The sequence below is a fragment of the Pseudorca crassidens genome, chromosome 3 (assembly GCF_039906515.1).
Source record: "Pseudorca crassidens isolate mPseCra1 chromosome 3, mPseCra1.hap1, whole genome shotgun sequence".
Taxonomy (NCBI): domain Eukaryota; kingdom Metazoa; phylum Chordata; class Mammalia; order Artiodactyla; family Delphinidae; genus Pseudorca; species Pseudorca crassidens.
The window spans coordinates 26,844,682-26,867,240 of record NC_090298.1 but is presented as its reverse complement, the minus strand read 5'-3'; the positions used below and the strand labels follow the sequence as shown (position 1 = coordinate 26,867,240).

The window sequence follows — 22,559 nt, the reverse complement described above, 5'->3', positions numbered from 1 at the left end:
AGATTACTTAAATTATCACTTACACAAAATTTAACAGATTTCTACACTACAGCTCTGGGTATGTTAGAGCAAGATTATGAGCTTTGGAAAAAACACAAGTTTACGCCCTTTTCTATTTACTTCCTTGCACATGCACATCTAAAACAATCGTATTGAAGAAATGCACACTGGCCGTGCAGGCATCTTTTCATCTTACGGAAGAAAGGACATTAAAAGAGAAAAATTCCCAAGTTTGAAAAAAATTTCCTCAGAAAGCTTTAATTAGATCTCAAAACACTGAGGAGGTAAATCTACTTCGTTCTAAATTCCCGAAAATCACTGTTAAATATTATTTGATATCAATACACATGTAATTATAGTTGATTATAAAGATTGACAAAATAAAAAAATATAGCTGGAAGAAAGTGAGTTCAAATGCAATCCACTCAAGGACAAAAACATTTGATGTTTTTAATGACAGAGGCAGATGCTGTCATCGGAAAAGAGGTGAGCCTTCACCGTTACCAGTCCTACAGTGGGAACAGAGAGACTGATTTAGTCCCCATCATTGCTTTCTCAAGATACACATTTTTGGAAGTACCAAAGCACTGTTGTCTGACATGCCCAGTTATACTGCGTTAGCATATTTCCCGTTCTAGGAGTATTACCTAAAGGCCTGAAGCAGATTATGTGAAACGAAAAGAATTTTCTGAGTGTTCATCTGGTCTGAGGACGTGGGCTTCCAACCAACCCAAACAGGAGGCTGTGAGTTAGGGGAAAGCACGTTGAATACCTGCAGGCAGTCAGACTGGCTTGGGCTCAAGTATGCGACTTCAAGCAAGTTACAGGTTTCCCGAAACCTCAGTTTTCTCATCTGCAAAATGGTGTTAGCCTGTCTTGTTCCCTCACTAGGTTATTACAGGGATCTAATGAGATGAAGCAGATGAAAGTCCTTGATGAACCACTCAGTACTGTTCAGACCAAAGGTAGTGCCAACTTTTGGACTTCTTATACACGAGAGAGAAATAAACTTTTCTTTAAACCATTGTTATTTTGGGTTTTCTATTACATGGGGCCAAGGAGAATCCTAACTAATTTGATCAGGCTATGTCTCTCTCCATTTATTGAGGTTTTAAGAAAAATTTAGAACACTTTTATCTTTTTTCCAAAAAGGTCTTGCATAGTTTTCCTGTGACACACTCTTAGGTTCCTTACGGTCGTTACTGAGAATTGGTATCATACAGTACTGAATCTGCGTTTAGCCTTTTTTCCCCCGTTCAGCCCTGTTTTTGAACTGGTCCCGGTTAATGGATATAGCTCTAACTTGCTTCTTGAATTGCTATATAGTTTTCCCTTTTATGGATGTGATACATTTTACTCATCATTTTGCTACAGATAGAAATTTAAACTGTTTTATAGCTTCCATTTTAGCAAGCACTGCTAAATTCTTCCCCAGAGAGGAACGATTGTTTATACTTCTGCCAGAAAGTATGAGTGTTCTTCTTTCCCTGCATCTTGCCAACACATCATATCATGAGATTTCTTATTTATGGCCAGCCTGATTTTAAAAAGATGATTCCTAATAGTTATAATTTTCACCCAATAACTAATATAAGTTGGAGTGACCTTCCCTATATTTCTTGACCATTTAGGTTTTAACTTTTTCTATTTTCTATTCATTTCCTTTACCCAGATTTTCTCTTTATTTAGTATTTTTCTTTTTTTCTCAGCCATGCTGTGTGGCTTGTGGGATCTTAGTTCACTGACCAGGGATTGAACCCGTGCCCCCTGCAGTGGAAGCGTGGAGTCCTAACCACTGGACCGCCAGGGAAGTCCCATGTATTTTTCTTACTGAATTATAGTTCTTTATATATCCTGGAATTAGCCTTTTGTTGATTAAATACATTGTAAATATCTTCTAGTCAGTCACTTCGATTTTATTTGTTTATGATATAATTTTTTGCCATATAGAAGTTAAACATTTTACATATGTATTCTTTCACAATGTGTTTTTGTGAAATTTTTTGCCATTTAGAAGTTAAACATTTTACATATATATATATATATATATTCTTTCATGACGTGTATTGTGTTATAGGATCCTCCCTATAGGGTTTTAAAATAATGGTTATTGCTGATATATAGGAAATTCTATTGATTTTTTTTTTTTGTATGTTGATTGATTGTGAATTCAGCGATCTTGGTGAGCTATTTATATTGGCTTCACATTTGATTCTCAGATTTTTTCAGTCAGAAAGAACGTACAATTTGCCAATAATGATGAATTGTATTCCTGTATTTCCAATCTTTATACCTCTTATCTTTTTCTTATCTTACTGTATTAACTGATATTCCTGGTAAAATGTTGAATACAAAAACATCTTAAAAGCAGCCCAAACATAGTAAAAAAAAAAGTAAAAAACAAAACAAAACATTTTTAAAGTGTTAAACATTTTTTTACAAAGCAGCCCAGATATTAGTAGTGACACTGTTCTACCCGGATGGCTGCCGCTTCACACAAGAGTTTACAAATAACTGTCTACTGCATTTTTCATCAGTAAAATCCCTGACCTTCCAGATAGCTTTAGGGAAATATATTTAATTCACTTATTATTCAAAGAATTTTTTTGTATTAGATTGATGCAAGAAATTGAAGATTGCTATACTGCTTTTGGTGTTTGAGCTAAAAGGCACAGGAAACCAAGATAAACAGAAAACCTGTACCTGTACTTAAATTTGTAAGTATGAAATAAAGGTAAGATGATGAAATCTTTGGGCAGAGCTCTAAGCCTCTACAAAGAAAGTAGATTTACCAGTCTCCAAAAAGAGTGAAGGGGAGGGATCTGTATAATATTCAGAAAGCCTTGAATGCCTTTTCCCAAGAGTCAATCTGCAGGCCTGCACACAAGGGCACTGGAAATGCTCCTCTGTGGAACAGGTGCTTCTCTGTAGCAATTCCTCCTCTCTATCCATTTATATAGTTTCATGGATTTCTAGCCAGATGCTAGAGACAAAGGCCAGGAAGTTACCCAGGACACTGTCCTTGCTCTGCTGGAAGGAGATCTGGGGGATGCTTATCTCCCCTGGGGCTGCTTCTCCACTTCGGTGCTGCAGATTCCATGGGATTCCGGACCTGGCCTCCCAGTCTCCACCTGGGCTGCTGCTTTAGCCACCTTCAGTTTCTGGTTTGTTTGGCTCACAGGCCAGAAAGTCCTTTTTAAGCTGTGAGCTTCTTGGCCTGCAGAGGCTGCGTGTCCTGTGACTGATCACAGTGGCGGTGACTCCGGCACCTTTCACTGTGTGTCCTAAACACCTCCATCTTGCTGTTGTAGGCTCAGTCCTCTGAAGGTTATTCTGTTTCCCGGCATTCATGCTGCCAGTCTGATCGTACTGCCTTTGTGAGCAAGCTGCACATTTTCTGTGTGCTTTTTAAGTTCTTTATATTTTGAAACTTGATTGTGATACATCAAGGTCTGGGTTTCTATAAAATTCATCCTGTTTTGCCCTTGATGAGAATTTTCAGCCTGAATACTCCTATTGTTTCTCAATAGTCATGACTTCTCCAAATAGTTCCTTTCTCGCGTTCTTTTTTTTTCTTTCTTTTTCTGGCACTCCTCAATATGTCCTCCTCATTGCTCATCACCCTTTTGTAATTTTATCTCTTTTTTCCCTTGTGCTGCAGTTTTTATGGTTTCTTCTTTCTTGATTTTTATAAATTCTCTCTTTGTAAGGATTTAGTATACTTTTTAATTCTATTTATTAATTTAAAAATATATTTGACTGCCTTTTTGCTAATGGGCTTCTCTGTGTGTGTCTGTTTTAACATATCTGCCTGTTTCTTTTGAATACCCTCTTGTCTTGTTTCATGGCTAATATTCCTGCCTTAATTTTTTAATGGACTTTCTTGTTTATTGTGTCTGTTGGCAGTTTCGTCATGTACTTTGTACACTTTGTTTTAGAGCTCTTAAGAGTGCTCTTATAGTCAAACAGTTTCATGCTTGCCTTAACTTGGCTTTCTGTGTTCTACTGCTGTCCAGTTAACATGTATAGGGTTTTCCCTTTACCCTGGTACCGTGAGTCCAGATATCACACACAGCAGAGGCCTGGCTCCTGATTTGTGCCTGTCCTCTGCTTGCCCCAGGGACCGTGAGCAAACAGCCTGTTTCTGGCTGCCACCCATTTACAGTTAGAGTGTGTGCTAGACTGGAAGAAAGTAGACGGGAGCCGTAGATATCATTGGACTAGTTGGCAGATACGAAATCTCTTTATACACTTGAATAATTCATTTTATGATATTGGACAGTTCCCAAAAATCTCCTCAGCCGAATTATATTAACAATGTCAGTATATATGTATATGTTTTAATACTAACAATATTATAAATATACATTGAATATATGAAACAATATTATAGTATAATAAAATATTACATATAATAGGATAATCAGCATGTATGTATATATATAAATATATCATTAGTATAATATAAAATTGCTCAGCTTAGGGACCTGAAGAGATAATTTTGAGAACGGTCCAAGATCATAAAACGCATTATTTAAGTTCATGAAGAGACCTCATATCTACCAACTATTTCAGTGATATCTACTGCTCCCATATTACTTTCTTGAAATCCAGTATTTGCAATTTTAAGTGAATATGACCTTGACCAATGTTAAGTACCCCTGACCGGCAATTCTGATGGCATTACTTAGCTTGCTGTGTTCACATCCATAACAGCTAATCGTAAGTAAGAACACGAAGACAGGAGCATGGAGTTAGGGGATACAGTACTGAGGTTGGGGGCACAGTCTCTGGAGCCTGGGTTCAAGCCTGATTCTGCCACTTAATCTGTGTGACCTTAGGTGCCTGCATAACTCCCCTGTGGCTCAGTTTCTTCTCTTGTAAGACAGGGATGATAGTAATAGTACCCATCCTATAGAACTGTCATGTGGATGACATGAGTTAAAACGTGTAAAATGCCCACAACAGGGCTGACACACAGTAAACCCTGTATGTCACAGAGCATTAAACACACTGCAGATTTTTTAAAACAAATTTGATTTCCAAATGGAAGGCACGGACATACACAGAGAGAGAACTGGTACTAGGCAGCAGATTGGGGTTTCTAGAACATTACCTTTGTACACTCTTTTAATGAACAGGGGCCCATCTCCAGACATAGACGATTTCCCTCCATCCAGACTCAGTCCCAGCCCAGCCGAGGTCTTCAGCACTTCAACACACAGAGCCTCGTGTGCACCTGTGCTTCTCCCTGCAGCGACAGTGTTCGTAAGGATGATGATGACAGGGAACCGCAGCCCCTCCTGCCCGGTGCCCCCAAGTGTGTTCCCCAGGCACCCTCGAGTCCCGTCCACCTTGAAGTGCTGATAACGACATCTGAGACCAACTTTAGGGTTGCTCTCCCAAATCTAGAGCTGTGTTCCTGCTGTCCCTTGCCCCCCTAAGCACTTTCTGCAAGCACAGAGAAGGCATTTATGCCCAAGCAGAAATCCCCGGAAGCCAAACTGCTCTTGTCAACCCCAGATAGTCGGTGCACATCTCAGTGAAGACTGAAGTCGCGCTTGGGGAATCAGATTTGATTTCCTGCCAACCTTGGCAGCCGACGGCAGCAGAGCATCACAGCCTGGTACTGACAACCTGCAACACCCAAATGCCAGGCCTCACACGAGACATGGAGCGTCCTTCCTTCCCCTTCTGCTCCTGTGAGGGGTCCCCCCTGCCTCTGGCTGGCCGTCTGCATCACACACTAGCTGCCTTCATTGCCATCTCCTGGCTCCACTGTGGGGAGAGCGTTTCCTTGGTGACGCCTGCTTCATAGCAACCAGCCTGTGCCTACTCTGTGTGCTAGTGTGGAGAGGCTGGGCTGGGGTCTATCTTGGGCGTCTGAGTAGGGATTGTAAACTTGCCTTTTGTTTCCCTTACTTGCTTGCTGTATCAGTGAAGGATGTCTGAATCGAGTGGAAAGGGCACTTAATTGCTTGGGAGGCAGGGGAAGGACCACAAACAGATTAAACTGTCCACTTGGGGTTGAGGCCAAGCCAGAATCACTGCCTTTGAATGGGGAACCTTAAGAAGACGTGGATGCTGGTCCCCCCATCCCACCACCCACACCCCTCAGAGTTTGACTTCATTGAGCTGGGGGATTTCCTGGGGATCAGGATTTTTAAAAGCTTCCCAGGTGCCTCTAACATCAAGCCTACTGCACCAAGCCCCAAGTGGGCTGCTTTCAGTGCATGTTAAGGCATAATTGCGTAGGCTCTGCTAGAGCCCCGGGCAGGGGGATCTGAAGGAATAGAAATATGAAGAAATAAGTTGAAGCCCCGAATGTGCTTTTTGCAATCTGATAACTTTGTAGAGGTTGGTTCAAGGCCAGATGCCCTGAAGGTGCCACAGGAACACTTAATGATTATCCATTTCAGGATAGTCTTCCATATCTGAGTTCCTGAGTCTTAAAAACTCTGAAAGCTGTTAGGACTAAGTGCCCAGTGGTTTCCTTTGACAGGTTACGTTTCCAGGATCCCACCGAAAATACACCAAACGGAATTCCCTGGCGTGGCTGCGGTTAAGACTCAGCGCTTTCACTGCCAGGGCCTGGGTTCAACCCCTGGTCGGGGAACTAGGATCCCACAAGCCGCGTGGCCCAAAAAAAAAAAAAGAAGAAAAAAAAAAACCACCAAACAGTTGAGACAGTGCAAGGGCAAAGGTGAGCATGACAAGGTCTGATAAATAAGGTATTTCCCTGTACTGGGAAGGGCTTTAGCTTTCTAGAAGAATGAGAGCAAGACGACGGAGCAGAGGGAAGACTGAGAACACCCCCAACACTCGTGGACGCATCTGGACAAGAAGAGTTTCTCATTTGTTCCATGGAATCAGTGCCATTCTCAGCAAAGTCATTACAAATAGCTCAGGCCCCTGCTGGTACCTTACCTGTTCCAGGCTCCAGGGGGCTGGGCTTTCTGGACAGCAAGCCCCTCCCATTGGCCATGGGAGGCTCCTGCCTGATGGAGGGCCTGGGCCGGTCACTCCCTTTCTTGATGACCACGAGGACATCTCTGTACAGCTGTGCCTGGTGCAGAACCCTCAGGACATCCCCGTGGGCTAAGCCAGCCAATGAGGCGCCGTTGACTGACAGAAGGAAATCGCCTCGGCTCATGGTCCCTTCCTGAGAAGCTGCCCCCTGAGAAAACACCCTGTGGATCTGGGACAGGAGAGGACAAAAGCCAAGCTCATTTATGACCTCCAGTAAAAGCAAAAGGGCAAATTTGTAGTAAAGGAACTATCTAATGGCAAGTTTTCTAAATCATACACACACTTGGTTTATCAAAAACATTCCGTGTGGCCTTCCCTGGTGGCGCAGTGGTTGAGAGTCCGCCTGCCGATGGCAGGGGACGCGGGTTCGTGCCCCGCTCCGGGAAGATCCCACATGCCGCGGAGCGGCTGGGCCCGTGAGCCATGACCGCTGAGCCTGCGCGTCCGGAGCCTGTGCTCCGCGACGGGAGAGGCCACAGCAGTGAGAGGCCCGCGTACCGCAAAAAAAACAAAACATTCCATGTGAGGAATGGGATTAAAACTGTCAGTACCAGCACCTCAACACATTTTTACTCTATTCTTGCTAGCATCTCAAATGTGTCTGGCACTCCACGGGGCCGTAAGAGTAGAAAGATGAACAGGACCTGGTTTCATCCAAGGAAGGTGGCCTCCCTAGTGATTTCAAAGGCCTTTGATATAAAATTTTAAGTTTTTGATCTTGAGAAAGAAGTGATTTATAAGCAAATGCAAGTTTTGGTCCGTTAGTTCTAATGTCCTTCCAATGCTTAAACCAATAAAATGTTTAGGTGAATATGAGGACATAGGCAACTGTGTTTATATGTATCATCATCTTAAAGGTCACTCGCTATGTGTTAAAAGTGCGTCTCTTAATGCAAATCAAAACTACAATGAGGTATCACCTCACACCAGTCAGAATGGCCATCATCAAAAAATCTACAAACAATAAATGCTGGAGAGGGTGTGGAGAAAAGGGAACCCTCTTGCACTGCTGGTGGGAATGTAAATTGATACAGCCACTACGGAGAACAGTATGGAGGTTCCTTAAAGAACTAAAAATAGAATTACCAAAAGACTGAGCAGTCCCACTACTGGGCATGTACCCTGAGAAAACCATAATTCAAAAAGAGTCACGTACCACAATGTTCATTGCAGCTCTATTTACCATAGCCAGGACATGGAAGCAACCTAAGTGTCCATCAGCAGATGAATGGATAAAGAAGATGTGGCACATATATACAATGGAATATTACTCAGCCATAAAAACAAACGAAATTGAGTCATTTGTAGTGAGGTGGATGGACCTAGAGTGTGTCATACAGAGTGAATTAAGTCAGAAAGAGAAAATCAAATACCGTATGCTAACACATATATATGGAATCTAAAAAAAAAGGTCATGAAGAACCTAGGGGCAGGACGGGAATAAAGATGTAGACCTACTAGAAGATGGACTTGAGGACACGAGGAGGGGGAAGGGTAAGCTGGGATGAAGTGAGAGAGTAGCACGGACATATATACACTACCAAATGTAAAATAAATAGCTAGTGGGAAGCAGCCGCATAGAACAGGGACATCAGCTCGGTGCTTTGTGACCACCTAAGAGGGGTGGGATAGGGTGGGTGGGAGAGAGACGCAAGAGGGGGGAGATATGGGGTTATATGTATATGCATAGCTGATTCACTTTGTTATAAAGCAGAAACTAACACACCATTGTAAAGCAATTATACTCCAATAAAGATGTTAAAAAAAAACAAACACTGTGTCTCTTTGTCAATGATAACGTTATGTACTACTTTTTTCCCCACTTTTCTATTTTTGTTTTGGTGGCAGGGAACAGACACCAGCATTCTTTGAACCCACTGACATGAATTCTGTCCTGATCAAATTCTGAGGCTGCTTCAGGAGTGACTCTTCCGACAGCATCTCGACATTGTCACTTACCACAATTGATTTTGGCTCCACATCTGTCCCTCCTGTCACACTGAATCCCAGACCTGAGCCTTCTTTTTTATTCAAGACTATGAAGTAAATATCTTCTTTATTCTAGTGAAAAGAAACAGAAACAAGTATATTCCTTGTGCCAGAGTAAGGAAGTTCTGATGTCAATCCTCCCACAGTACTGCAGAGCTTGTCACCACTAACCCCAGTGGTTCCTTAGGCCCTTCCACACAATACTGGAAGCAGAGGGGCCATCATGAATATCCTGCATTCCTCCTGGGTGGTGCTTATGTGGAGTTCTGAGGGTCCATCCTGTAGCTCTAGAACCACCAAGAAGGTCATATGAACCAGGATAGTGGCAGGGACACGGGACACTTTAGAAGTCATTCTCGGCACCAGACTGTGTGTTCCCAAATCTGATCATAGCACACAATTCAATCACGAAGGGACTTCTTTACAATTTTCTAAGTCTACAATTGAGCAAAGCCCATGTTGTCAGCAGGAGAGAGAAGTATAGGTGCCAAGAGACAGGACAAGAGCACATCGAGGCTGTAAGTTTTACGTCCCCGCTTCCACCATGTTCAGCTTATTGGATTTTCGGTGCAATTAATGAACTGGTAGTCATAAAACACAAAGTATGCTGAAAAATAGTACATTAAAACAATTTGTCAATTCATATTGAGACTAGAACATTCTTAGTAAGTAACAAAAGACTGTCCTGTGTTCCAAGCATCAATCAAAAGATTGATGCTTGGAATAAAAGCATTTAACTAAATGCTTAAAAAGATTTTAGAGTTAAAAAAAATTAGCTGGGCTAATTATTCTGAATTTGGACTTCCTTCACATACATGCTAGATAAGATTCAGCCTCATTTTAAAGACCTGCATTGCTAGGTTTCCCATGAAGTGATTTATAATCCATCAATTCAAGGTGTTCTCAGACATGGTGATAGAAAAAGAATCTAATAATAACCCTCCAGGATTGCTCTGACAGAGAAAGTGAAAACGTTGGAAGAGAAAACCACCTCTGTATTGTGCTGGGGAAATAAACCAATATTTAAAATAAACAATGTTTAGTCCTATTAAGTCCTAAAGAGTAATCCCAAGCATGTCACACCTCTAAAGAAGTTCACTCAAACCACAGCTCCATGTGCTAACACTAGAATATCCTGCAGAACCTGGGGGGCTGGGGTTTTGACTTCATGGGCAAGTCCAAGTATATACATGCTCAGACACTGTTCACTGGAGAGAAGAATGAGGACTACGCTTTCTCACAAAAACAGGAACATGTGGTCTGGGACATGATCTCTCTGTAGCTTCTGGGAAGTTTGATGCTGAAACAAATACTTCTCAGATATTTAAATGCCTTATTGGAGCAAAGACAGTATTTGAAAATGAGACTCTCCTGCATTCTAGGACATATCACCAAAATTCTAATTTATTCAAATCCTTTTTCCAGTTGTGTTTGAGGATACAAGTCTGCTAGAGGCTGATTGCTAGTGCAAGTGTTGCCTCTTTGAGAAACTTAATTAGCACAGCATCAGGGAAGCTAGAAGCACCTCAAGAGCTCTCCAAGGTTTGGGCTTGTTGAAGTCAGAAGACCAGGGCTGTTTCCTGACTCTCTAATCTCTCACAGCACCTCCAGAGGTCACAGGAAGTCACTGTGTGCAGGGCCATTTTCAACACCTACAGACCATACTCTTTGGAAAAAAGCAAGGCAGGAAGTTCTGAAGATGGCAGAGAGAGGAGATCTCTACTCACAGCTCCTCTCTGAAATTAACTGAAGACAATAAGAAAAAGAGATAAAAGAAAGCTGCATTCTGATCAAAGTAGGAAGAATCTTCAACACCTGCTGGTGGTGAATATGGACCCAGGCTGAGGGGGTGAGGGAGGCCCAGAAGATGACCGCAGGGTGGCGCTCAGCGCCCTGTGCACACAAAAAGTCTCCGCTTTGTCTGTGGTCCCTGACAGTGTGCCTCTCCCTTGTGAGGCTGATGGAGACTTTTTGGTTTTCACCTCATGTCTAACACTGTAAAATGTCTGGAGCAAAGAGCCTGGCAAAGTGTGAACCCACTGAGCCACCTTGACTCAAAATCCCAGAGTAAGGTTTTCATGCTTTGTAACAGGAGGAGGAAGGGAGAGAATGAAATAGTCCCTCGTCCTGAAAGTAAAAAACGCAGTATGTCTCAAGGTGTTTCCTAACTTCACGGACCCAAACCAGGGGCCGAGAATCCAAAGGCAGTGGAAGCTGAAAGGAACTGGTCTCTATTCCATCCCATCTCCTCTCCATTCTGGCCCATCCCTTATTAGATGCCAATGTCACAGCCCTTCTGGATAATATCAGAATTTCTGGAACAGTGTTGTCGGGTGATATCTGTGACCCAGGTACATTACCACTCAAGAAAAACTGTTCATGTTTGCTTTTCTTCTCTGGACAGAAAATATTCATATATTAGGGTTCAAATCTCAGTGAACAGTTCTGAGAAATTAATGTGCTTCAGGGTTAGATATGGACCATGGTTTCTTTTGTTGTTATTTACTGTCACATCCAATTTACTGAAAAATTTTACTTGTAATCACTAATCAGCTTCTTTGAAGCTCTTACACTTAGGGCTGGGGTAGGGCTACACAGCCGTTAAGTCTCATTTCCCCAGCAGGTGGCTCCCTTGACAGGTAGTTTATGTCCAGTTAGGTGGACAAAGGTACTTGGTACTTGTGCCCTCCCCCGACAGTTCCAGGATGCCTCGTCCTATTTGGAGGACTCACTGCAGACAAACTCCAGGTGTGGGGGTGGGTAGGGAAGATGGTAACTCGCTGCTGGGGAATTAAAACACCAATCTGGCACCTAAAAATTCAAGACAATCAAGCAACAAGCAAGTGAGACAGAAGTCAGGCTGAGCTGTAGGACTCGCTACACAGCCCTCGGAGAAGGGCCCTCCCAGGCCCTCTGAGCCCGTGGCACACGCCTGAGCACTGAGGTGGCAGCGGTCCCCTCTTCCTGTGTTTTCTGTATTTCACTCACCTCTGATTGTGCTTTCACTTCCTGAATGAGAGCTAGGACAGTAGATTTTGACCCCGCTGACGACAGAACAGACTGCAGTCTTTGCTGATCCCCCGCTGAGACCAGGAGTTGATGCAAACTAAATAGTATATATTTGAAGAACATTAAAGAAAAAAGCAGTTCCTCCATTTTGCTAGGATGCATTTAGAATGATCTTTCTACCATATTGCAGGTATTTTCTGATTTTCACACTCTCTTTTGGTCATAACTCCCGCTCTAAACTGCTTGAAGAATTCTGAATGTTGAACAGGAATTTCATTCACTGCTGATAGCAGTGGGAATTCCTATGGATTTTGGGATCCCTCCAAGATGTTAGGAGACCAATGCCAGAGTTTAATAGATAATTTCAGACATATTAAATATTCTGTAGGCTCCAGCGAAATATTTTAAAACATATTAGAAATTTCCCATTTGACTCCAGTCACCCTCAAAGGCCCCGATTCTCCCCTGAGCGTCAGCTTTCCCTGTCCAACCATCTCTCTCTCTCTCTCTCTCTCTCTCTCTCCACTTTTGTATAAGTGCCCTAGCCTATAGAAGCCTCTTTTTAGAGCAACATTTCGGCAAACACTTTTCCCTGCAGGCACTGTATTTTCCCAATAATGATATTAAAACCAAAATTGGAGGCTGGAATAGAAAAGGGACGTTAGTGGAATTTATTCAGTGAAATCTGAATAAAGTCTGTTGTTTAGCTAATAGTGTTGTTCCAATGTTAACTTCTTACTTTTGACAAATGGACCGTGGTTACGTACGACGTTAACATCAGAAGCAGCTGGGTAACGGGTACAGGGGAAGTCTGCACTATCTTTGCAACTTTTCTATAAATCGAAAACCAGTCCATCAAAAAAAAAGTTTCATTACCTAAAAGGGCAGGGGTGGATACTTACTTAACTGACCAACTTCTTCCGGAAGGCAGATCCTGGGTGGTCTCACCCACATCGCGGGCTGAACTGGGTGCCCCAGGCTCAGTGGCTTTAGGGCTGCTTCCCCCTGGACAGGCCCTGTCCACCCCCTTCACGGGCCATGAAAGGGCAGTGGAGCCGTGGAGGCCTCCAGCAGGGGAGCCAAGTGACCTCCGGGGGACGATTTCCAGCTCGGTTTTGAAGAGCACAGCAGTCGGCCCGGCCGAGAAGTCCTCGCTGCAGAGCTTGTCGAGGTCAGGCATGCTCAGGGCTCTCAGCTCCTGGAGCTTCGAGCGGGACAAAGGTGAGGCCTGGGTGTGACGCACCGAGCACTTGTTTCTCTTGGCGGGAGAGGCTGGGGTCACCGTTGGGGTGGGGATTCCCGAAGGACCAAGTGATCGCTTCGGGTCTGAGTCAGCGCCCTTGTTAGCAGCCTCCCCTGGGCTCTGCCGGGAGGCTGTCAGAGTCATGCTGGACGGGGACTTGGTCATCGGGGGGATGAGGGTGCTGCCTTCACCTTGGCTTTCACTGCAGGAACTCAGGCTGCGTCTCAGCGACCTCGCTGCTGCGTCGCTGGAGTGGCCGAGGTTCCCGGAAGCCACGCTGCCTGAAGACCGCCTCACAATGGGAGGCTTGGAGCTTACCGACAGAAACGGGGAGGCCCCGGACTTGGCCGTGGGCCGGTCAGAATTGGCCAGGTTCTCAAAAGACTTGATCCTCTGCTTCACAGAGAAAAATGAGGTAGATTCATGGGGCCAGTTCTGCTCAGAGTAGTAATATCTCCTGGTGACTCTGATTTTGTCTGTGAGTAGGCAGCTTGTTTCCTGCACTGACAGGACATCCCCTTCGTCTGTGGTTGGAAGGTTCCTCGAAGTCTCCAGCAGGGGCTTTACGCTATACACGCCCTGTCCATTAACCAGGCTGAGAACACTGCCTCTGGACGCCCTGGCCTCGAGGAGGCCCCCACCGGTGGCAGGGAGCTGGCTGTCCCGGGGCGGGCGCCCTGGGCTGTGTAGGGCATGGCCCTCCCGGCCGAAGTGGCTGGAGAACTGGGCCGGCATGGAGTAGGTCCTGGTTGCTGGCCTTGGCGTGAAGTAGGGATGCTCCCCCGGTGCCGGGCCCACTGTCGTGCCGTTCCTGGGCATCCCCAGGGAGTCTGCCCTGTGGTCTGACCTTCCCTGGCAGGGATCTGCCTTTTCAGCCGGCAGCTGCCGGGAGGGGGAGGAAGTCTGTTTCGCCCTGCTGACAGATTGCTGTGCTCCCTGCTCCACCTGGGAGGCCCGAGACGTGCGTGAGGATGGATGATTTGGGGATGAGTCCACTGACTGGTGACAGAGCCTGAATTCGCTCTTCTCCTGACAGGTGCTCTGGGCCAGGAACCCTCCCTGCCTGTCACTCTCAGCTGGCTTGTCACCATACGCATTCTTGGGCATCCTTTCAGAAGAGATCTCAATGATTTTCAGCTCGTTGGTCCTTTCGAGGGGCTCACCAGCAATGATTTTGCTTCTTTTGTCGCCGGTCCCTCCGGCCTGGGAGGCTTCTGCTGCTGAGTCCGTTTGGCTGGACGGGGGCTGCTCGCCCTGCCCGGTAGGGGGCACCTCCCGCTTGCCGGCCGCTGTGGACGCGCCACTCCTTGGTGCCGTGGGACTCACCAGCCCAGGGGACGCAGGGGGAGCCTTGCTCTCTGGACCACACTTCGGAGATCTGGGGGCGGCCGGGCAGCCTCGGTCAGGTTCTGAGTGCACAGCTGGGTGGAGCCTACTGCACGCACCTTGCTCAGGAAGGGTCTTGGGGGAGGTCAAGGGCGAAATGAACATCCTGATGCTGGTGTCGGATGCCGAGGGCTTCAGGGAGCCTGGGGTCCCCTGGGGCAGCTTGCCCTCCACACACTGGGGAGGCTGGGGGGCGGCTGCGGCGCTTCTGTCCGGTTCCTCATGGTCACCTGTGTGGAACCGGTGTGATGCCACCCTAGAAAGCACTTTGTGGGAGGCCTGTGGTGAAACGAGGGCTTTCCTGTGCTCTGTGCCCCCGGCCTTCCCCGGGTGAGTGGCTGGGGCCTCGGAGCTGACTTTGCTTTTGCTTTTGATGCTCAGTCTCTTCAGCTTAGGGCCGGCTTTGGGTTTCTGACAGGTACTCAGAAGGGTTTCCATGGAACTCTTCTTAGGCAGGTCTTTATTCTCCAGACTCAGCCGCGAAGGGGGGCTGTCCCGTACAGCCACCCCCTTCTTGTGGCCGGAGCTCAGCGCCTGGTCCTTGGGGTCGGGCCTTCTGGCCGGCATCGTGGGTGGTTCCGTTTCACTTCTGCTCTGCGGCTGCGTCCCTTGGTTGCTTTTATTTATCTCTTTAAACCAGGCCATGATGGGCCGCCTGGAGACGGGTTTCGGCTTTGGCAGCAAGTCGTCCGGGTCTTGAACTTCGGAGATGTGCAGCTTTGCCAGAGCCAGGTCTCTGTTCTCGGGGTCGCACGCCCCGAGGGCGCCCCGGTTTCCAGTGGCGTGAACGTTTGTTTCCTGTTCTTCAGGTGAGGTCTTGTCATCCAGCCAGTCGTGCTCCAAACCATTCACCATGTTAGGAGAGCTGAGGGGGCCTGGGGGCCCGGGGACAGACCTGGGGCCGGGCGGAGGCTGGGCGGCTTCCCCGGGGTCCTCGGCAGCCCGTGCAGCCTCGGGCGTCTCCGGCTCCCGAGACCTCGTGTCCGAGGGCAGAGGCAGCCGTGGAGGGCCCGGGGCTGCTGGGCCCAAGGCTCCCGGCGCGGAGGCGGCGGCGTCCCCGGCGTCCCCCGCCGCCGGGCTTAGGGCTCCGTGCTTCGGTGGCAGGGCTTTGGCGAAGGCAGGGCAGGCGGCCCCCTGGGCAAGGGCAGGAGCGCTGGCTGCGGGTGGATCGGGGGGGCCATTCGTGGCACAGATTTCAACCTGCTCTTCCTCAGACTCCGTCGTGTCTCCCTTGTGAGAAGCCCCATGAGGACGAGGACAAAGCCGAGGACGGGACCAGCTGTCCCTGGCGGGAGCTCGTGGGGCTTCAGTGAGCGACTCGGGGTCCGAAGACGAGTCCTCAGCATCTCCGTACATGGACGAGAGGGACGGCTCCGTGCTGTCGCCCAGGCCCGACAGCGACGTACTGTCTTCGTGGAGGCTGCTGAGGTTTCTAGAGTAGCTGCTCAGAAAGCTTTTGTTCACAGTAAAATGTCTGTCGGGATTGATGGAATCCAGAACCGAAGGCTGGTGGGCCCACTGGGGGCAAGGGGCTGGACCGGCAGCCGCGGGCCTCCTCGGGCCGGGGGCCTGGCTCCCCGAGTCCGGGTCCGACTCGGCTCGCTGCGGCCCCGGGGCAGCGCGCTCCCGGCTCAGCCGGGCCCCTTTCCCGGGAGGCGGAAGCCTTGCTCCAGAAGCATCGAGCTCCTCCAGGAGCCTGTCGATGTCAGTCACGGGGCTGCTCCCGCTGCCCCTGGGGCAGCCGGGCCCCGAGGCACCGCCACACCCCTCCGGGGCCTTGTCACTCGGTGACGGCAGGGAGGGGCTGGCCCGCAGCGCCCTTGCAGACCCAGAGTCTGTTCCTCGGGGCAGAGCCAACCCCCCGCAGTTTCCAGGCATGAGGGTTCCCGTGGTTTGCAGAGCATCGCTGTGGTGACCCGGAACCCCCTGTCTCTTCTCCAGGGTCGTGAGGTCTCGTGACAGCACGGCAGTGGCCGGAGATGCCCCCTCGGCCGCGGGTCCCGCTCCACTGTGGGCAGCGGCCTTCCGGGTGGCGCGGGGCGAGCTGGCTTCTGGGGCCGCTCGGGTCTCGCTGAGGTCAGGATGAGCTGTGGCCATCGTCCCCTGCGATGCACTGTCCTCAGACTCAGGCACCCTGGGTGACTCTGTCTCTCCGGGGTCTTCGGGTTGCCTCGCTGGCCCTGCGTGCGCTGAGGTCTTGCTGTGGTCAGGGTGCACCACCCCCTTCTCCCCTGGGGAAGGGAGGGGGCCTGGGGAGCCGTGGGGTCCTGTGTGGAGAATGTAAACAGAAGGTGGGTGGCACAGGACATACGGGGGGGGGAGGTAAGAAAATAGAAAACCTCTCAATTAAAAAAGTGGAAAACTGTAAACAGCCTCAATTTTTGGGTCTCTCTTAGAAGGACATCCCACAGCCTAAATGTAGGCTTGTTTTTGTCTCTAAAATTACAGAGTGCTCACATCTAACAAATACCACCAAGCTTTAGAAGCTCTAAAATAACTCAGACTGGATGGCAGAAGGAACCTCTGCTTCTGCCCTCTTTGGTTGTTTATAAGAATGGGGGACACCAGAAATCCTTCCCTTGGGTTTCTGTGCACCATCTGCCCTCTGATGGCAAACCCCGCAGGAGTCAGGCCGTTGCTCTATTTGATTCTGCAAACCTCTCAGGCCCTGGCTGATCACGTCGGGGTTTAGCCCCATGGCGTGGGTTGTGAGCCAGAGTAGAGTAAAACAGTCCAAGCAGGGTACTTGAGGGCCTCACTGCTTCGTGGAGGAGAGGAGGCTAATTGGGGAAAACACATGGAATGCTCCAGACAGATGGAAGCCTGTCCTGAGCTCCAGTGTGTCCTGACCAGGTTCGGGGGTGTGGGTGACCTAGGAGGTAAGATTATCCCGGGAAGCTGTGACAGGAGGGTCTGGACCTGAGTGGGGTTCTGGAGGGATAGTCTGACCAGAGACCGAAGGGAAGGAAGGTGGAAGGAAAGGGAGTCAAAGCAGAGAAGCAAGAAAAAGCATGGAATCTCCAAGGCGCAGGGAAAGATGACACCTGCCTAGAGACAGTGGGAAGTAAAGTCATTCCATGAGGTGGGTTCTGGACAGCCACTCTGTCCTGGAGGCTCCTCCGCAAAAGGCCTGCATGTGCGTGAGCTAAGCTGTCCACCTCTGGCACATGGCATCTTACAATAGATGGGGAAACTGGCATGATAAAGAACATTAGATTTGCATTTTCTTACGAACTCTGGGTCTGAACTTGGAGTGAAAACCTCAGTCACAATGAAAGCCCTTGCTTTGAAAAGTGTATCTCCCCCAAATGTTATATTCACTCCACATCTCCCATGCAAATCATCTTAATTGCATATGCCTACCCCCTCCGAAGGGGGCGGTCAATAATTAAGAACTAATTATTGGGACTTAGCGCTGTGCTAAGAGTTTTTCATGCACTTAATTTTCCTCCCAGCACTGTGACCATCTGCACTGGAATAGTGGGGAACTGAGGCACAGAGTTGTTAAGCAATGTATCTGGGGTCACAGAGTTCATGGCCAGGGGTCACCCCAGGAGGCTGGCCAGTTACCTAAACCCTGACCTCTGTGGAGAGCACCTGGCAGCAACAAGGCTGGCTCAAGACACACACGGAGACCAGATACAACTTCCCCAGGTCCCCGAGGATGGCCAGGGGCACCACAAGATTCACATCCACGGCCTCCTGTCCTTCTCTGCTCAACCTTTTTGAACTCCCTTCAGCATGACTTTCCTGCTTCTGCTGGTGCCAACCTCGGGGAAAAGTAGCGATGAGACAAAAGGAGGGAATGTAAGGCTGTTTTTCAGGTGATTCACTCGCTGAACAAACCCTAAAATGTTGTTAGCAATTTGGCTTTTGTGCAAAGTGTGTAACCTAAGAGGGTTTTATTGAAGGAGATTAAATTACATGGTGGCAGTCCATGACATCATGTTTCAAAATACTCCTTCACTTGGAAACCCCCCGAATACTCAATAATGGGAAGCACATTGGCTCAGTTATGGCACGTCAGGGGTCGAAGGCCCAGCAACCTTTCCAACTGATGTCGTCGGTGTAGAAGGACAGGGAGGGCTGGGTGCAGCTCCCTAACTAGAGTAGGTTACAGGTGTGCCGATAACCTGAGCCACTGGTGCCGAGGACAGCCTGCCAGGGCCAGAGCCCGTCACGCAGGCCTGGGAGCATCTTGCTGACCTCGGAGGGCTCCTCAGCTATTATTTTCTGTGGATACGTGAGGTAAAAAAATATTCATTTTTTACTTGTCCTCTGTGGAGGTTTTTCCTGCCACTTCTCAGTACAACTGATTTCACGTAAGCAGGGTGTTGAGTTTCTGAAGGGCAGAACATGTTTCTGTTTCATCTCGTGCCTCATTCACTAAGGTACATGTCAGAAAATGGGTAAAGGCTGTGGACTGGCTGAAGACAGACCCACGCGACATGGAATGAAAACTATGAATTCAGGCACGATGATCTAGTCAAATTGTTAAATGCGGGCAGCTTTAACTATCATTAGCCTGTGTAAGATTTCTCTGCCCCTCAAAATTCTCCGCATATATCGATAACACTTTTATTAAGGTAACTTCTGCCCTCCCATCCTGAAGCTTAACAAGTGATAAAGTAATCTTACCTGTCCCGGGTTCTTGCCCCTGCTCGGGTGCAGCTTCAGGCGGCTTCTCTGTGGGGTGGCCAGCATCCGGGTGGGGCGGGGTACCAGCTGGCCCCCAGTCGGTGGAGACTCGCCCATCCCCAACGGTCAGCTTGTCCAGAGAGTCCTGGCACAAGGACAACTACAAGTCACTGTCAGTGGCTTTCAGGGTTTCTGTGTCCTAAGGCATCACACACAGAGAACTGGTTTGGGAAAGTTCAAAGAGCCCTGGACCAGGAGCCACAAGATTCAGATTCTGGGTTTAAGGTCCAATAGAAATTTATGGTCTTGTCGCTCTTCCTAAACCTCAGTTTTTTCAACTTTAAGACGTGGGTGATTAGGAAAATGCAAATCAAAACCACAATGAGATATTACCTCACTCCCATTAGGATGGCTACAATCAAGAATACAGAAATAGGGCTTCCCTGGTGGCGCAGTGGTTGAGAGTCCGCCTGCCGATGCAGGGGACATGGGTTCGTGCCCCGGTCCAGGAAGATCCCACATGCCGCGGAGCGGCTGGGCCCGTGAGCCATGGCCGCTGAGCCTGCACGTCCGGAGCCTGTGCTCCGCAGCGGGAGAGGCCCGCGCACCACAAAAAAAAAAAAGAATACAGAAATAACAAGTGTTGGTGAGAATGTGAAGAAATTAGAACCTCGTGCACTGTTGGTAGGAATGTAAAATGGTGTAGCCATTTCCATACTATGGAAAACAGTATGGAGATTCCTCAAAAAACTAAAAACAGAACTACCACATGATCCAGTAATCCCACTCCTGGGCGTATACCCAAAAGAATTGAAAGCAGGGTCTCAAAGAGATGTGTGTACACCTGTGTTCATAGCAGTGTTACTCACAATAGCTAAAGTGTGGAAGCAACCCAAGTGTCCATCGATAGATGAATGGATATGCAAAATGTGTTATATACATACAATGGAATATTATCCAGCCTTATAAAGGAAGGAAATTCTGACACATGCTATTACGTGGATAAGCTTTGAGGACCTTATGTTAAGCAACATAGACCAGTCATAAAAAAAACCACAAATGTATGATTCCACTTATATGAGGTACACAGAGTAGTCAAAATCATAGAGACAGAAAATAGAATGGTGATTTCCAGGGGCTGGTGGGAGGGAGAAACGGGGAGTTGTTGTTTAATGGGTACAGAGTCTCCATTTTGCAAGATAAAAAGAGTTCTGGAGATGGATGGTGGTGATGGTTACACAACCTTATAAATATACTAGTATCATGGAACTGTACACTTTAATGGTTAAGATGGTAAATTTTAGGGCTTCCCTGGTGGCGCAGTGGTTGAGAGTCTGCCTGCCGATGCAGGGGACACGGGTTCGTGCCCCGGTCCGGGAAGATCCCACATGCCGCGGGGCGGCTGGGCCCGTGAGCCATGGCCACGGAGCCTGCGCGTCCGGAGCCTGTGCTCCACAACGGGAGAGGCCACAACAGTGAGAGGCCCGCGTACCACAAAAAAAAAAAAAAAAAAAAAAAAAGATGGTAAATTTTATACTACGTGTATTTTACCACAATAAAAAAAATTAGAAAAAAGATGGGGATGATAAGACTTGCCCTAACTCATAGAGTTTTAAATAAAGGATAATTAAATGAGATAACAGCTACCACACTCACCATACAAAAACCTATATAGACCCACAGACATGGAAAACAAACTTATGGTTACCAAAGGGGAAAGTGGGGAGGGGAGGGATAAATTAGGAGTTTGGGATTAACATATACACACTATTATATATAAAATAGATAACCAACAAGGACCTACTGTATAGCACAGGGAACTATACTCAATATTTTGTAATAACCTATAAGGGAAAAGAATCTGAAAAAAAAAAGGTATATATGGATGTATAACTGAATCACTTTACTGTACACCTGAAACTAACCCAACGTTGTAAATCAACTATACTTCAATAAAAATAAATTAATTAAAAAATAAGAAAATGAAGGAAAAAACCCACGAAAGGCTGTATAGAGGTAAGGCATTGTTGTTATAATATTGCATCAAGATATGCAAGACCAGGGACTTGCGGTCCGGTGGTAAACAATCCACGTTCCAATGCAGGGGATGCGGGTTCAATCCCTAGTCGGGGAACTAAGATCCCACATGCCCCGGGGCAAGTAAGCCTGGGCGCCACTACTACTGAGCCCACGCGCGCTTCAACTAGAGAGGCTGCCTGCCGCAAACTATAGAGCCCACGCGCCACAACTTGAGAGAAGCCCACATGCCACAACGAAGAGCCCACATGCCACAACAGAAGATCCTGCGTGTCGCAACTAAGACCAGACACAGCCAAAAAAAACCCCCCAAACCACACAGGATGCCCAGTTAAATCTGAATAATAATAATAATAATAAAAAGATATCCAAGACCAAAATCAGCTCCTCATTTTGGGAGTTAGGGAGGGACTAAGCTGAATAAATAAAATTAACATCTCAAAATTGCACTTTAGCCAAGTGTCAGTTACCTCATCTTCCTTTCTTCTATCTAATACCTACTGTAAAAAAAAAAAGTTTCTAAACAGACTTGCTAAATAGTTAAATCAGATTTATTTGAAATTTACCCTCTGAGTGAAGGAGTCATAAAGTGGCCCAAAGGTGGCAGCAGAGGAAAGAGGTGAAACAGATGGAGTATCTTTTAGCTACTTTTGTAAAAAAAAAAAAAAAAATCATTTAGTAAAATATCAATTATCTGCTGAGGGAAATCTATACAGCGTTTAACTCAGTGAATTTTCTGTTTACTAATAAGGCATAAATGTAATATAAAACCAGTAGAAGAGCCTGGAACTCGACAGAGGTAGTGACTGTACAGCACTGAATGCAGCAGGTGCCACTGAACTGGACATTTTATTTTTTTATTTTTTAATAAATTTATTTATTTATTATTTTTGGCTGTGTTGGGCCTTTGTTGCTGCGTGCAGGCTTTTTCTAGTTGCGGCGAGCGGGGGCTGCTCTTCGTTACGGTGCGCGGGCTTCTCATTGCGGTGGCTTCTCTTGTTGCCGAGCACAGGCTCTAGAGCACGTGGGCTTCAGTTGATGCGGCGCGTGGGCTCAGTAGTTGTGGCTCGCGGGCTCTAGAGCGCAGGCTCAGTAGTTGTGGTGCACGAGCTTAGTTGCTCCGCAGCATGTGGGATCTTCCGGAAGCAGGGATTGAACCCGTGTCCCCTGCATTGGCAGGCAGATTCTTAACCACTGTGCCACCAGGGAAGCCCTGAACTGGACACTT

The 22,559-nt window shown here is 47.3% G+C and overlaps 1 protein-coding gene across 4 annotated transcripts in view; it reads right to left on the bottom strand.

Moving 5' to 3' along the window:
• Nucleotides 1-22,559, bottom strand: part of PDZD2 (PDZ domain containing 2) — a 378,550-nt gene that overhangs the window by 3,315 nt on the left and 352,676 nt on the right. For all 4 annotated transcript variants that reach the window (XM_067730459.1, XM_067730460.1, XM_067730461.1 and 1 more), the window contains 6 exons: nucleotides 19,295-19,439; nucleotides 12,930-16,923; nucleotides 12,007-12,124; nucleotides 8,989-9,090; nucleotides 6,928-7,198; nucleotides 5,117-5,251 (listed from right to left, as the gene is read on the bottom strand). In XM_067730459.1, the coding sequence (XP_067586560.1) occupies nucleotides 5,117-5,251; nucleotides 6,928-7,198; nucleotides 8,989-9,090; nucleotides 12,007-12,124; nucleotides 12,930-16,923; nucleotides 19,295-19,439 (4,765 nt within the window). The remainder of the gene's footprint in view (nucleotides 1-5,116; nucleotides 5,252-6,927; nucleotides 7,199-8,988; nucleotides 9,091-12,006; nucleotides 12,125-12,929; nucleotides 16,924-19,294; nucleotides 19,440-22,559) is intronic.